Below are 14,734 nucleotides of genomic sequence, written 5' to 3'. Positions count from 1 at the left end.
ATCCACCTTCTCCCTATCTTTTAGCCAAAGTGTCCAACCACGAAGACAGGCGAGGCGCACAACTTCAAGTGCAGAGACACTTGCTACCTTACCAGACCTCCGCGGGGGAGCTTTGGAAGGTCTCCTGGGGTGGGGGCAAACACCTCAGTTTACCATAAAATCAAGACATTTTGGTGCAAAAGCATCACAGAAAAGCAGTCAACTCCTAGAGCATCCCCAGTCATCTGCCCCACCGCGACCCAGGAGACCCCAACTACTTTCCAGCCCGGACCATCCTTCCCCACAGCTTTGTCGGTGGTTGCCTGTATCCCGAGAAGCCATCCCTTCTTCTCAAGCCCCTTGGAAGTGACAAACACACCCTACCTGGTTACTGTGAAGACACCGCTGTTGTTGAAGTTGGAGTCACCGGACGCATCCAGAGAACCTGGGGGCAGATAAACAGGTGCCACAGTCAGTGGGATGGCAGGGAAGGTGGAGAGCAGGACTGGGAGGCTGGAGAGCTGCGTGGCCTTCCGCAAAGACACCACTAGCCGTCGTCTGAGGGTCTGGGGAGCCCGAGGATCCCTTCTGCCTGCAGTGAGCTTTCCACACTCCTTGTCAAGCTCTTCTCTCCTGCTAAAGGACAAAGCTGGTACAAGGCTGCACCTACCCGGCAAAACGCAGGTTGTGCAGCTTCAGACCTCTGCCCCAAACTGGCTCTCCTCCGTAATGGAGACCCGGAGACACCCTTCTCATAGTTTGAACCATTCTTGAAGAAGGAGTTTAGGACTGCGGAGTCCAGATTGCAAAGCCTAGAGATACCGCACAAGCACAGGAAAGGCTGAATCCAACCCAGGACATCTCCACCTGGCCAGCTCTCCTGTGGCGTGACTCCACGTGGAATCCAAGCGACCCAAACAGCTTTCCAACCTCTGCTCCGTACTAAAGCCAGGTCTCACAAGCACGGTGACAAAGCACTGGAGGATAAACTTGATTCCTCATGCCCCCTTGTGCCAACTGCCTCTATGACACGCTGAGCGGCGCTGCCACACCAGCACAACCAGGGCGCAGAGCTGAGAGTCTGTCACGCAAAGGCATCGCAGGTTTGTCTGGTCCTGCCCGCTTCCAGGTGCGATCCGGCCCCAGAGGGATAGAGAGTAAAGCAATTCAACTGTCTGTTCACGTTTTAAAGCTCCTCTGGAAGAAATTTTAATAAAAGGAAGTATTCTCGGGACAAATAAGGAATAAAAAAAGAAAATATTTCGCTGTCGTGCTACAGCCCTTCATTTTTCCCCTCCAAAAAAGGAAGGAACTACTGCATTGACCGGGAATCGAACCTGGGCCTCCCGCGTGGCAGGCGAGAATTCTACCACTGAACCACCAATGCTGCCCTGTCTGCTCCTCCCTGCCCACTCCTGCCTGCCCACTGCTGCCTGCTCCTGCCTGCCCGCTCCTGCCTGCCCCACGCAGCTCCCTGCCTCCTCCGCCTCGACCCAGCCGCTGTTGTACGAGAAAACCCTTCAGCCTTTTAATTCCCACCTTCCCGCCCCCTCTCATGGCAGGATTTTCCAAAAAGCCGCTTGCGGGCACGTTGCAGAAGAGCACGCTGCTGAATGCATAGCCCCAGAATACAATGAATTAGTCCACGTGATTTAGATGTTACACACGTTTCACACGCCTGGACAAAAAAAGAAAAAAAAAAAAAAAAAATATGTGCCAGAAGTAGCATCTCGATAACAGCATCAAGGGGATGCTGGAAGGCTAAAGCTGCTGCTGTGTTCAGGCATCGGTCCACCAGGACCTTCTCCATTTAGTTTCTTCTCACTGGACCACTCTTCCGAGTCTCCCATCCCACTTGCAACCTTTTGCCTCTTCTGTTCTGGAAATTTTAGGACCGGGACAATGCCCACACGAAGGTATCAAAAGCATCATGAGTTTGGAAAGGACCCAAAATTCTTCCCCTTTCTGTTCCCTACCCTTTCCCCGCACACACATCCTCCATGCACGTATTGATGCTCTCCCAGGACTAACACAGCTCTCTGAGCTCTCCTCTGGCTGATGGTAGCTGCTCCCAAACCAGCCACCGCAGGAGAGGGGGGCTATTCTCTTCCCGTATTACTTAGCAAGACACTAAATGTTTAACTATAAATGATCTTTTTCAAGTCAATTTAATGACTAAGTCGAAGCGAAGAAGTGTGGTGAGGGGATGGGGATGCTCACCAGGAACTGCAGCACCGCTTGGGCTCCAGGCTGGATGAGGGACCCTTTACGCAGACAGCACCAACCGCGTCTGTCTCAGCAGAGGATCATCTGCGAAACAGGACTCCAAGGCTCAAAGAAAGCACAGAGGTGCCATGTGCCCTGAGCTGTCCCAGGACACCAAAGCAACCCAAGAACTTCTCTTGAGGACCTTCCCTTGACCTTCACCACACCTCTAATGGCCCAGACCAACGGGGACTCACCGCTGGACGCTGCCTCTGGCTTGGAGAGGGACTCCTCCGAGGTGGGCTCTACTGGGAGGGTCATCGACTGCTTGGCCTCATCCATTTCATCATCCTCTGGGATCACCAGCTTCATCAGGCTCTGGTTGCACACGTTGGCCACCTCCTTGATGTCTGAGTGGAGGCAGTGTAAGGAACACACAGTCCCACAGGCGGCCAGGTGCCACAACTGGCTAGTCACGCAGAAGCCACCGCAGCCCCACCAAGGCTGCCCCAGCCCAGCTACTGCAACCCCCGTCACATCTAAAGGGCCGGTGAAGGTTTTAGCACTTGGTGGGAGGACTTCTCCTGGCCCTGTGCCCCAGGGACAGGAACCAGGCGCTTCCCTGCAGGGTGCTGTAGCAGAAATGGGAGCAGCTCCGAGTTACAAGGATACTCTTCTTGCGATCGTCGTAGGAGAGACACGGCAGGACAGCAGTCAGGATCCCTGAGGAGTAAGGCAGCATCACCCGGCCAGCCAGCTGGATGAACTCCCGCATCCAGCACATAGCTGTCAGCTGGATCAGGTCATCTGGAAGACATGGGAGGAGCAGAGGTGAGGGAAAGGACAGCACCGGCTGCTGAGCAACCTCCACCTGCTGCTCCCAAACCATCCACCGCAGGAGAGGTGGGCTATTCTCTTCCAGTGTTATGTAGCAAAACACTAAATGTTTAACTATAAATGATCTTTTTCAAGTCAATTTAATGACTAAGTTGAAGCGAAGCATGGTGAGGGGATGGGGATGCTCACCAGGGAGCTGCCTCTGCTCCATCCAGAGTCACGAGTCCAGACAGACCCTAGTCTGGGACAGTTTAGTCCCAGAGGAGATCGGTAAAACCTGAATCTGCCAGGAGGCTGAGATTAAACTCAATCATTAGGTTTCAGAGTTAACCCAGTTCAACCCATAATCCAGGTTTCCTCAGTTACAAGTATCCCGTCAAGCTTCCCAATGCAGAAGGGTGTCTCCCCCGTCACACCCATAGCAGTCGTGTGTCTGGGTCAAGCACCGCTCCTAGAGCTGGGCTTTTATTAGCCTCCCCAAGTCCTGAACAAGGGAGCATTGCTGGGGCAGTCAGCGATGCCAAGGCCACATTTTAGGCTTAAACAGTGTAAATTCATCGGGCATCGGTTTAATCAAGAGCAAGCAGCCTCGGTTTATTTCCATTTTTTCATCCTGTAAGAAACCCACTCCTGTTCAGCAACGTTTAAAGAGCAGTTTAAGCTCGACAGGCACAGCTCGGGGACAAGATCCTTCTCGGGAAACAAATCCGGCTGCCACTGTCACCCTCCGCCACCGCCTACACGGCAGATCCGCAGGAGCTGCAGCGCAGCATGACCACAAAGCACCAGCACGTCACGTTTAACCGTCCTGCCTACGCACCTAGTGCCACCAGAGGGTAAGATAAGCCCTAAGGAGGTCCTTCTAGATATGCCGGATATCCACAAATGTCAGATATTTCACTTTTTACCTCCGCTTCAGGAGGATGCTGGACCTGCATTTGAGGTTGATGGAGCAGTACAAGAGCAGTGCCAACTGTGGGAGAGCTGCCTGTCCCCACTTTCAGCAGGATTTGGATGCACGATGGCAAAAAGAAAGGGCAAGTGGGCAAGCTGGTGAACGGCCCACTGGAAAACTCCTGGCCCGAACCTATGGTCGGCACGACAAACCCGGAGGCGGATGCTACGGCTTGGTCCTGAGCACTCACCCGCCGCCTGGCAGTGGATCACCAGGATATTGGCCATTTCTGCGAACTTGACGCTGGAAGGATTCTTCTTGATCTCCTTGAGGAACTCCCCGAGAGCCACCTCGCACCTGCAGAGAGGCAGAGCGGCCGGTGAGCGCTCGGTCGCCTTGGACGGGGAAGTTACGGAGCCCAGTCTACACGCACACACAGAAAGCGTCCTGGTTTGAGCCACCCAGGACTAATTTCGCTTCTAATGCCTGGGAAAACCGCACTTTTAGGAGACTGTAGTGCCTGAATTGGTGACAATATTTATCTCCAGCTCTGGGGTGCAGGTTTCAAGGTCTCGGTGTTTTCGAGGTGCGGGAATGAGGGACGGCGAGACCCGGGCATTGCCCCAAGCTGCCAACAGGGTTATTTCATACCATGAACGGCACATTCAGTATAAATTAGGAAGTTTGCTGAGGAGTTCTCTCTCTCTCTCTCTCTCCCCCTCCCCTGATGGCTGCCATCCTGAGCACTCCTCGCCCCGGTGCCGCAGCCCTGAGCCCTTCCCTTCCTCCCGCAGCCGCAGCGCTCGCAGGGTCCCACATTGGCTGTCCCTGCGGGGAGTGCACGGCTTCTGCTGGGGAACGGGCTGGGTATGGTCCTCGTGTGTTTTATATCGATATCAGGATCAATACTGCTTATTTAGTATTATTCATGTTAATTATTTAGGCTTATCCTACTAAATCTATTTATATTTCATTCCTCGGGTTTCCTTGTTTTCCCCGATTCCCCTTCCCAGGTGAGGAGGGCTCATCAGATGAGAGAGAATAATTGTCTAAATGACAATAAATTATTGTGGGTTTTTCAAACCATAACAGAAAGGATGCTGGTGGGGACAGCCAGGGAGGACGAGGCTGATGAGCTCACCCTGCCCCAAGCAGAGACCGCACAGAGCTGCGAGGACGGAGGTGACGACCACCCGGAGCCCCCGCACCTTCCCACAACTCCCCTAACAGCCCCCCAGGCTCTGCTGAGACGGTGGTATGCCTGGGATGGGGAGCGGGTGACACCCAAAGCCTTCAGTGCTTGTTCCTTGACATGTGGACAATGGGAAAGAAAGCAGCAGGGAGGATCCAGGAGGGCTCTCCAGCGGAGCAGACCCAGGCTGGTCTCACCACTTACCAGTGCCCTACAAAACAGGTCCAGTTACTCCCCGAGAGCATCCAGCCACCGCTGTGCTCCCAAATGCCTCTGTCTTGAGCCCAGCAATGGATCGGAGGAGCAAGCTCGCATTGCTTGCTCCTCTTCTCCACGCCGGAGATGCTGGGTTGGTGCTCCACCTCGCTGAGAGAGGCTCGCATGCTGCAAGCTTGCTCGCAGCGCTCCCACCCCATCCCAGAAGCACACATGAGCCTCTGCGGCTCCCATCCCGGGTGCAAGGGCTGGCAAGGCAACAGCTCAACCCAGCCAAAACTGTTTGCCCCGCAGCACAGACCGCGGTGTCCTCTGCAGCCACGCCAGCCACAACAAGCCGGGGAAGGAAGGCCCTGGCCAAGGACACTTTGATCCACCGACTAAGCCAGCCAGATTGCTCTGTCTCCCACCACCCGCGGGGGGGTTTCGCTGCTGTTATACAGACGAGTGGCAAACAAACGAAGAGGGTGACGGACAGACAGTGAGGAAGACGCAGCTCTCATGCCCGGCCCCACACTCACATTTTCCGTATCTCCTTGCTGTTGTCTCCCAGGATCTGGAAGAGCCCGTCCAGGATTTCTGGCAGGTAATCCAAGAGGTTGATGTCAGGCACAGACTCTAAGACCAGGATCTAGCTCAGGGGAGGAATAAGAAAGAAGAGATGAGTTTTGGAGAAGCTAACTAACATCACCGGCACAAATCTGGCGTGACGCTGAGGAATTCAGAGCCGAGCTGTTGTGGGATGGGGGGAAGGCAAGAGGACAGCGTGAAGTTGTCCATCTCGGAAAGAAGCTGGGCTAGCACAGGGGGATCAGCCTGCAGCATTGCTCCATTTCCAATCACAGCTCTGTAAAACAAGAGCAGGGATCGGGAACGACTGGGCAGACGCATGCAGGCAGACCCAGGATGGCAAACAGCATGGCTGAAAGAGAGAGCGCAGAGGGACACATCCCTCCCCAGACCCCGGCCAGGCACCGAGAGCTCCCACCATGCACAGAAAGGAGAAAGCAAGTAGAGATACTTTGTCTCCTGGAGAGCAACATCCCTCCATCACCGCTGGGTGATGGAAAACAGTCTGGCACTGTCCCTTGGGAGACCGTAACCTCTAGATGACAGTGTATCTTACTTATACAAGCATCGCTTTGACCGTATTTTCTAACTTGGCCATCAACGTCCTGAACCAGGTTGGCAGAAGCGCAGTACGACGACCCTGCGACTGTAACAGCGAGGTGACAAGGTGCTGGCATTTTAAAGCAGCAAGGCGAAAAAACTCCACCGGCTTAAAAACTCTGCCCAAGTAAATTCAGGCGCCTGAGTTCACACAGCGCCGTGGGTATCGGCTGTTTGCCCAGACATGGGATGGTGACAGGTCACGGTATTTTGGAGTTCGGACCGGCAGGCGTCCGTGGCGCAGGTGTGTACCTACCCAGGATATGATGAACTGGCGGGCGTACTGGTTGTTGGAATAAATCCTCTCGCGCAGCAGTGGGATGAAGCCTACCAAGTCAAACTGGTTGCTTTCTGTCACGATGTCCTGCAGAGGCCAAGCAGAAGGTGTTAGGAGGGATGGCCACCACCCCACCCCCAGGCTTTTTTTTTTTTTTCTTTTTTTTTTTTTTAAGGCAGATGACAGGAAAAAGATGACAAGTAGTTGATGCACGGCTCTGCGGGTCAGGAGACCCCGGGAGAAGGAATCACGCGGTTTATTCAGGCGATGAGCGAGTAATCCCCCTCGGGCACGGACTAAGGCAAAGCGGCACCCAGAGAGGGAGGCTCCTGCCTGCTGCGTGCCAGCCTGGCTCAACAGGAGGCCGGGGCAGGCGGGGGAAGCACCTCCGTGGCGCACATAAGCAACCCCCTTTGATGTAACCACACGTGTCAGGGGTGGGAGAGCCCTCCCTGGCTTTCCTTTCAAGCTCTTCCTACATGCTGGGTGGATTTTGCTGCTTCTTTCCCAGCGGGAAGGTTTGCAGCAGGCGATGCGGAGACTGCGTTAACCGCTGTGCTAACGAGAAGGAGCCAGGGGTGAGTTGGGGACAGGACCTGGCAGGGAGCCAGTTGCCTCTGAGTAGCAGAAAAGGAACCGGGAGGTCTGAGAGAGTTAAAAAAAAAAACCCCATGGGCAGGCAGAAGAGGAAGCGAGCTCCCCACCCCGAAAGCGGCAGCAGAGCAGCTCCGCTCACACCGCTGCTCGCTTGGGCAAGGGAGGAAGAGCCTCTGGGACCGGGCTGTGACCCCGCTCAGACCAAAACCTTGCTTCCCCAGACAGCCGGCTCCCAAGAGCTGAATGCACACGTGGCTCTGCGATAACCTACCAGCCCCTCACTCTCAGAGGCCACGGCCGGTGAGAGAAAGAAATGCTTTGACGGTAGCCGCAGGACTGAGCTGGGACGGTTTTAGCAGCTGCAGCCTCGGGGACCGACACGTCCCCACAGCCAGGATGTGCATGCAGCCTGCCCCAAGGATTCTCTGGCAGAAGGGGAAAAATACCTTGAGAAGCCGGTCGAGGAGCTCAGAGCCGCTTTTGACGTTCGGGTCAGGATCAGCAGCCAGCTGTGAAGGACAGAAACAAGAGCCATTGCAGCAACAGGTCCCAGGTCTGCTCCTTGTGCTGCAGGGGAGCTCCCAGCAGGCTCACGGGACTGTTCCTCTCCTTTGGCATTACAGGGATGGACACGGAGAAGTCCCTTTATCTCAACTCCTCAATAGGCTCCAACAAATCCTCCTGAGAGACTTCCTAAGGGGAATATCAAGCATCCATCACCTCCCCCAGCTACGCAGGTTCTCATGGGCCAGCAGCCATGCTCTCAAGTGGCGGAGAAATACAAGTTGCCAGTGAAAAGCTGGAATGACAGGCATACGTAGATGTGGTTTTGACCCTACAGACTCCACAAAGCTGTAGTGCCGCAGAGCCACCCTGCCTGCAGCACTTCTGTCGGCCTCATTTTCTACTACCACCCAACAAGGAGCAGGAAAATACATCCTGGAGGTGAGGACGCAGAACAAGGCATCTTACAGCGGACTGCAGCACCCACAACATCAGCAGCCGCTGTGCTGCTGCAGAAACTGCTCATTCTGTCCTTCAGACCTGCCTGGGTCAACGTAAACCAGTTTACTTGGAACGAAGACCACGGACAACTTGATTGGTTTGACCCAGAGAAGAAGAGGACTAGGGAATGAGCCTTGGATGTCCACTGTGGCAAAGAAAAGCACACGGGGGTTGAGACAAAGCTTCTTACCTTGCTGAGGCCATCGAAGAGCACGTTGAAGTGTGGGAGGACAGAGCCCCTGGCCACCTTGACAATGTTATAGAGAGCCTCACAAGCGTAGTACCGCAACCGACTATCGGCGTCGTTGAAACATGTCAGCACGGGCTCAATCAGCTCCTTCAGGTAGAGCCCAGAGTCCTGGAGGACAGGAGGAGACCGGTTAGTTGGGGACCGTGACGCAGGGAGAGGTGGCGCTGCCCTAGAACATACAGCAAAAATTCAGGCCCACGATGGCTTTGTGCACCTACGCTGGACAGGATTTATTAATGAATTTTTGAACGTTATCAATGAAATCATTGAATTTTATTATACAGGTACAGCGAGAGCGACCTGAGCAAGCTGAAAAATTGTTTCACGGGAGTCTACGCCAGCAACTGAAGCGATTGCTGCAGCTGTACTCGGCTGGTTTTGATTCCCAGAGACGTGCAAGAAGTTTGGGCAGTTATTCAAGCGCTCGAGTGCCCTTCAAAGCAAGAGGGGCTGCCTCCTGCTCATCTGTGCTGGAGACTGGCCCACAGGGAAATCAGTCCCTGCCACCTCTACAGGCAGGAGGTGAGGCAGATCCCAGCAAAGCTAGCTGTCACCAGCCCTCGCAGCGCTCAGCCATCGGCCAGGATTTATCCCAATCCGCCTCCTGGTTTTGGTGTAAACTCACCAAGGAGAACATCCCAGGCAGTGACAGACCAAGCCGACCTGCGCCTTCAGTTAAGCAAAGAAACCCTTGGTGTCTTGGGCTACTCTTTGTAGTGGCAAGAGCTGGGCAGCATGGAGGAGCTGGTGATACAGGCTTTGCAAAAAGACAGGCAACCGGCAGTGCCCAAAGCACCTTTCTGGCCTGTTGTCTCCAGAAACACCAACTCAGCCATGGTCATTGGTTAGAGTTAGAAGGGACCTCAAAGATCAACCCCCTGCCCTGGGCAGGGACACCTCCCACCAGACCACGTTGCTCCAAGCCCCGTCCAGCCCGGCCTTGAACACCTCCAGGGATGGGGCAGCCACAGCTTCTCTGGGCAACCTGGGCCAGGGGCTCACCACCCTCACAGCAAACAATTTCTTCCCAATATCTCATCTAAATCTCCCCTCTTCCAGTTTAAAACCGTTCCCCCTCATCCCATGGCTCCCCTCCCTGCTCCAGAGTCCCTCCCCAGCTTTCCTGGAGCCCCTTTAGGGCCTGGCAGGGGCTGGAAGGTCTCCCCGGAGCCTTCTCTTCTCCAGGCTGAACCCCCCCAGCTCTCTCAGCCTGTCCTCACAGCAGAGGGGCTCCAGCCCTCCCAGCATCTCCGGGGCCTCCTCTGGCCCCGCTCCAACAGCTCCGTGTCCTTCTGCTGTTGGCGGCCCCAGAGCTGGAGGCAGCGCTGCAGGGGGCTCTCACAGAGCAAAGTAGAACAGCAGCTACCAGAACAGGAGCAGTTTCAGCCTGTGGAGCTGCTCATGGACAAGGAGCCGCAACAGCCGGTGGAGTTAAGCTGGACAAATCTGTTGGATGAAGTGGCTGCAGGGCTCTGATTCCCAGGCAAGATTCATTTTACACGCTGAAGTTTGTCCTCGTGCATCACGAAAGAGCCACGCTAGGCTGACCCTCATGCTGCCCACAAGCAAATATAGTCATTTGTGAGGCCACCCCCAGCCCAAAAGACTTCTGCAGGAGTTTCAGACAAACCCAGAGGGAGAGGCAGAAGGTTGGCTTGTTTTGAAGTTAAAAACTCCCTACTTTAGGGAAAAAGGCTAGTGTTTCCTGAATGTCTAGTAAAGGAGATGGTAAGAAAGTCAACAACATGCGGACTAGCAGATTAAAGAGTTCAAGTTTTATCAGGGTCCCTTCAAGGCCACAAAAAACAACTCCTAAACCTCCCAGAGCCAGCTGCGTGGGCAGCTCTGGCAGGACAGAGTGTCTGTCCCCCCGCTCTGCAAGAGGAGGAAGACAGGAGCGCCGCTCAGAAGCCTCCAGCATAAAGACAGTTAGAATAAAAGCCATCAAGCTCCAAAGAACCTGTCTAGGCTGACCATGACTCTCGTTAGAAGAGGAATAAAGGGATTAAAATCTATCTCGTAGCTCTTCTGACAGGCGCGGCCTGCCCTTCCTGAGCCCTCTGCTTTCTCTGACGTACTACGGAGCAAAACTACTCCTTCCCTTGCATGCGCTTTCAAAAACCAGCCGCGTGGTTTGAATCAAAAGCCTGATGGAGCTGTAACCTGCAGAGTCTGTGCTCCCCTCCACGGGGATTGGGATGCTCCGGCACAGCCCAGGAGGCAACTTCCTGAGCTCGGTCTTGTTAATGAGAGGAGAGTTATAGAGAAAGACCTTAACTGGGACAGAAATTGTCTGACTTCCCACGCAAGAGGCATCAACATAACGCCTCCAGAACAGGACCAAGCAATCCACGTGTTCTGCAAGTAAAACTTCTGCCAAGCCCAAGAGAAAGCTGTTAGCTCAGGCTAACGCAGCTTGACACCTTACACCACTTGGTGACTTTGAATACGACCCTGTCACCCTTTGGCCATACCTCGGTCCCGCTTCCCAAAGGCCGTGCTCGCGCTGCCGGAGCTGGCTGAGCCAGACCGGGGGGAGACGGAAGGGCTGTGCCTCTTCTCCGCTCCATTAACGCAAATTAGTACTCGACCTGCTGAGTGTAATCCAGCTGCTGGAGACAGAGGATGGACAGAGGCACTTAAACCACGTCTAGGGAGATGCCAAGACGGGACCCAGGCCCGAAAGCACTCCTGTGCCCAAAGGACATGGCTGGGTGTGTTGAGGACACTCAAACACAACCCAAGCGTATGCTGCAACGCAGGGAGCAGCCAGGGCCTGCCAGCCCGAGTCTCCCCATCACGCTGACCCGGGAGGATGCGCCATTCTCCCACTGCAACCCGCATAACCCCAAAAAAATCCCCCACCTGCACCTACCTTGCCCAGGGCGATGGAGCAAGCAGCCAGGCCAATGAGTCCCCCTTTCCGGCTGTGGGGATGCTGGGAGAGCGCGAACTCCTGCGAGAGGATCTGGATGACGTGTTTGATTTGAGACGTGTTGTTCTGAGCCACAAACTCTCGCACCAGCCTGGGGAGAGAAGAGGAAAGCGCCCAGGGGGCTTTAGGTTCTGCGCGATACAAAAAACTCGGGGGCTCGGCTCCCCACAGCCATCAGAAACTCTGTCCATCAGCGATTTCTGGCCACAACAAACGCCGGAGAAAGCAGTACCGAAACTGGGAACAGTCACGGAACCCACAAGAGAAACCAGAGCTCTCCCCTCCTCCCCACTCACCTCCAACAGCAGCTCGCTGCCCTCCTCCAGCCTCCAACACCCTTCATGAACCCCCAGCCCAGCATGAGCTCCCCAGGGCCACCTCGCCCTGGCCGTGTGCTTGTCATGATGTCTCCAAACACCCTCTCCAACAGGGTGGGGGACGAGGGTCGTTTACGCCTGACACGGCACGAGACGTCAGCAGAGACCCAGTGGGCACACACCAGGAACGCTGGTGGCTCAGAGGGGAATTGTTGCCAACCAGACCAAGATTTTGGACCCTCGCAGCCACCCGCACGTTGCTTCAGCTGATGCTGTGCCCAGGGAAGCTGTGGCTGCCCCATCCCTGGAGGGGTTCAAGGCCAGGCTGGACGGGGCTTGGAGCAACGTGGTGTGGTGGGAGGTGCCCAGGGCAGGGGGTGGCAAAAGGAAGGCTTTAAGGTCCCTTCCAACCCCAACCATTCTGTGATTCTATTATACGGTGCCAAGTCCTAACAAAAAGCAGGGAAAGCTTCTACACGCAACACCTGCTCCTCCTCCGAACCCCGCGGCTCATTACCTGGAGGTATTTAACGCATCAGCCACGCTGTAACGAAGAGACCTGTAACCCCGCTCCGGCCCACGCCACCGCCTCGAAGGTCCCATGTCACCCAACCGGCCCTGCAGCCCCGGCCCTCCCTGCAGCAGAGCCAGCGGCCAGCTGGGGAGGTGCAGGCAGCTGTGCAGGCAGCAGCGCAGGCAGCAGCAAACAGCTGGAGCATTGGTGGTTCAGTGGTAGAATTCTCGCCTGCCACGCGGGAGGCCCGGGTTCGATTCCCGGCCAATGCAATGCTGTTTTTTTTTCCCCATTTCTTCTTTGGCATCTATCCGTAAAGCAGATCCAGACATCTCATAATCTCAGCCTCAGTAAGGCTCTTTACCTTAATCTTCAATGAAGGTGCAACAGTTTCCACTACCTAATTCCACACGGGGTTTTTTTGGGGACTACACTGAATCTCAGGCTGCTTTCTCCAGGACAGGTGCCACCAGCCAGTCACCCACTTTAGAATCCAGGAAAATCGCTATAGGAGATATTTACAAACTTTTTCCCCCAACCCAGCTCTGTTTTCACCCTGCAGCTGCCCCTCTTCTCCCTGGGGACATCCCACATCCCCCTGCTTGCTTTCCTCACTCCGAAACCGAGTTCTCCAGCAGTTCCAGCCTGACCCACTCTCACACCCAGCTGCGTTAGGGCAAACAGCTCCATCTCCAGTCCTGCCCCAGCAGCAGGAACACACTGAGCTCGAGCAGCACGGATCGCCGGGGCAATCCTTTTACCGCCTAGATTTAACAAACAGAGCTTTTACAGACTTCCTTCAAAAGCTTAAAGGGCTCAAGATTTAATTAATGAGGCAAAAGGCAAGGAAAAGCAATGAGCAGCGTCAGAGCCTGCAGGCAGCGGGAGCTGCTCCCATGTCACCGGCCAGAGGACGAGGAGGTCCCTGAGCTGAGAGGCAGCAAATCCCTCCTCGCTTGACGCTGTAGACACAGGAGAGACACTGCTGGAGCTGTTCTGCGACAGGTTTAAGCTGATCTAAATCCATGTATCTGCGGAAATAGCCAGCCCTTACCTTCCTCCTCCTCACACCCTTCCCAAACTGGGTTTTTCCAGCTCGATTGGTTGAACTGGTTTATCCCAAATCAGACTTTGGTTGGCGTAAACGAACCACAAAACCCTCCTCCTGGGGCAGAATCAGTCGGAACAGAGCTGCTCGGACAAGACAAGGAGTATCACCCTGACAGCGGCAGCAAAGGGGCAGGTACTGAAGCCTCCCCGAGGCTGGAGCTGTGGACAGTACAGTGCGTCCGCCACCACCCACCATTAACAAACTATTCCCATGAGGAAGGGAGAAAACGAGGAAAAGGTAAATACGGAGCAGAAGGAGCTGGATGCGTTGGCTTTGCACCTGAGCAAACACTCATCCCGTCCCAAAAGCCATTTTTCTCCACTGCCTGCGCACCCATGTGGCACTGTCCTCTTTCAAGGCACCCACTCCACAACTCTCCCATGTCTCCTGCTGAAGCCTCAGCAGAGAGGCTCCGTCCCCCCGTCGCCGGCGGCCGCCCCCCTCGCAGGCTTGCCGTAGACCCATCTCCCGCCTTAAAGTCACCGTCCAGCTCCGATCCTCGTTCCCAGCCCTGTGCTGGGCTGTCCCCCGAGGGGACGCTTCGCATCTCCTCCGTGAGCGGAGGGATCAGGCAGTGCCCAGCAAGGACACAACCCTTCCCAGGCAAAGCCGTGGCCTGGAGCAGCAGAGAGCACCCAGAGCACCACAGCGAGGGTGACAAGACACAGAGGGGCAACACCAGAGGGGACACGGCCATGCCAGATGACCTTCACCTGGGGTGGTCTGAAGCACCTCTGCGCAGGAAGAAAGGCACCACGGGATGAGAAAGGCATCACACCATGAGGGGATGAAGCCAGGCTGATGGGCACGGCCACCCCAGCCTGCTGCCCGGAGAGACCCTCGTGTCCCCCAGGCACAGGCAGGGCTGGGCACAGAGCCGTCCGCCTCCACGAGCCTGGCAGAGGGGCAAGTGCCGTGCTGCCGATGGGTTTCTAAAGTGACGCTGCCCACATGCTTATCCCCATGGCACTGGGGACTCGCCGTCACACCGGGCGTTCTGCCAGGCTGGGAACAGGTACCCGGGTCCCCACTTGAGCCCGGACACCGACGGGCTCGGGGATGAACTCCGGTGGCGCGGGGATGGGAGGCACGGACTGGCTCTGGGGGACAGCCCCTCCTGCCTGGGCACTGTCCCCCAACAGGGTCACCCCGCCACCTGAGAGCCTTCCCTGGGCTTCAGGGCCACTGGTATACCCTAGACCCCCTGGGATGACCCCCCTCCCCCGGCTCCCCC

At 55.7% G+C, this 14,734-nt stretch overlaps 1 protein-coding gene and 2 non-coding genes across 3 annotated transcripts in view; 1 reads left to right on the top strand and 2 right to left on the bottom strand.

The window, feature by feature from the left end:
* VAC14 (VAC14 component of PIKFYVE complex) overlaps positions 1-14,734 on the bottom strand; it is a 70,260-nt gene that overhangs the window by 54,866 nt on the left and 660 nt on the right. Inside the window, exons 2-10 of the mRNA XM_054198921.1 lie at positions 11,499-11,649; positions 8,564-8,731; positions 7,815-7,877; positions 6,751-6,858; positions 5,846-5,955; positions 4,167-4,273; positions 2,857-2,991; positions 2,442-2,594; positions 364-424 (exon numbers count right to left, since the gene is read on the bottom strand). Coding sequence (XP_054054896.1) covers positions 364-424; positions 2,442-2,594; positions 2,857-2,991; positions 4,167-4,273; positions 5,846-5,955; positions 6,751-6,858; positions 7,815-7,877; positions 8,564-8,731; positions 11,499-11,649 — 1,056 coding nt within the window. The remainder of the gene's footprint in view (positions 1-363; positions 425-2,441; positions 2,595-2,856; positions 2,992-4,166; positions 4,274-5,845; positions 5,956-6,750; positions 6,859-7,814; positions 7,878-8,563; positions 8,732-11,498; positions 11,650-14,734) is intronic.
* Positions 1,296-1,366, bottom strand: TRNAG-GCC (transfer RNA glycine (anticodon GCC)). The gene has a single exon. It is a non-coding gene; the product is annotated as a tRNA-Gly (tRNA).
* Positions 12,591-12,661, top strand: TRNAG-GCC (transfer RNA glycine (anticodon GCC)). Its single transcript has one exon. It is a non-coding gene; the product is annotated as a tRNA-Gly (tRNA).

Source organism: Rissa tridactyla, chromosome 4 (genome assembly GCF_028500815.1).
Source record: "Rissa tridactyla isolate bRisTri1 chromosome 4, bRisTri1.patW.cur.20221130, whole genome shotgun sequence".
NCBI lineage: Eukaryota > Metazoa > Chordata > Aves > Charadriiformes > Laridae > Rissa > Rissa tridactyla.
This window is presented reverse-complemented; position numbering and strand designations above follow the sequence as displayed.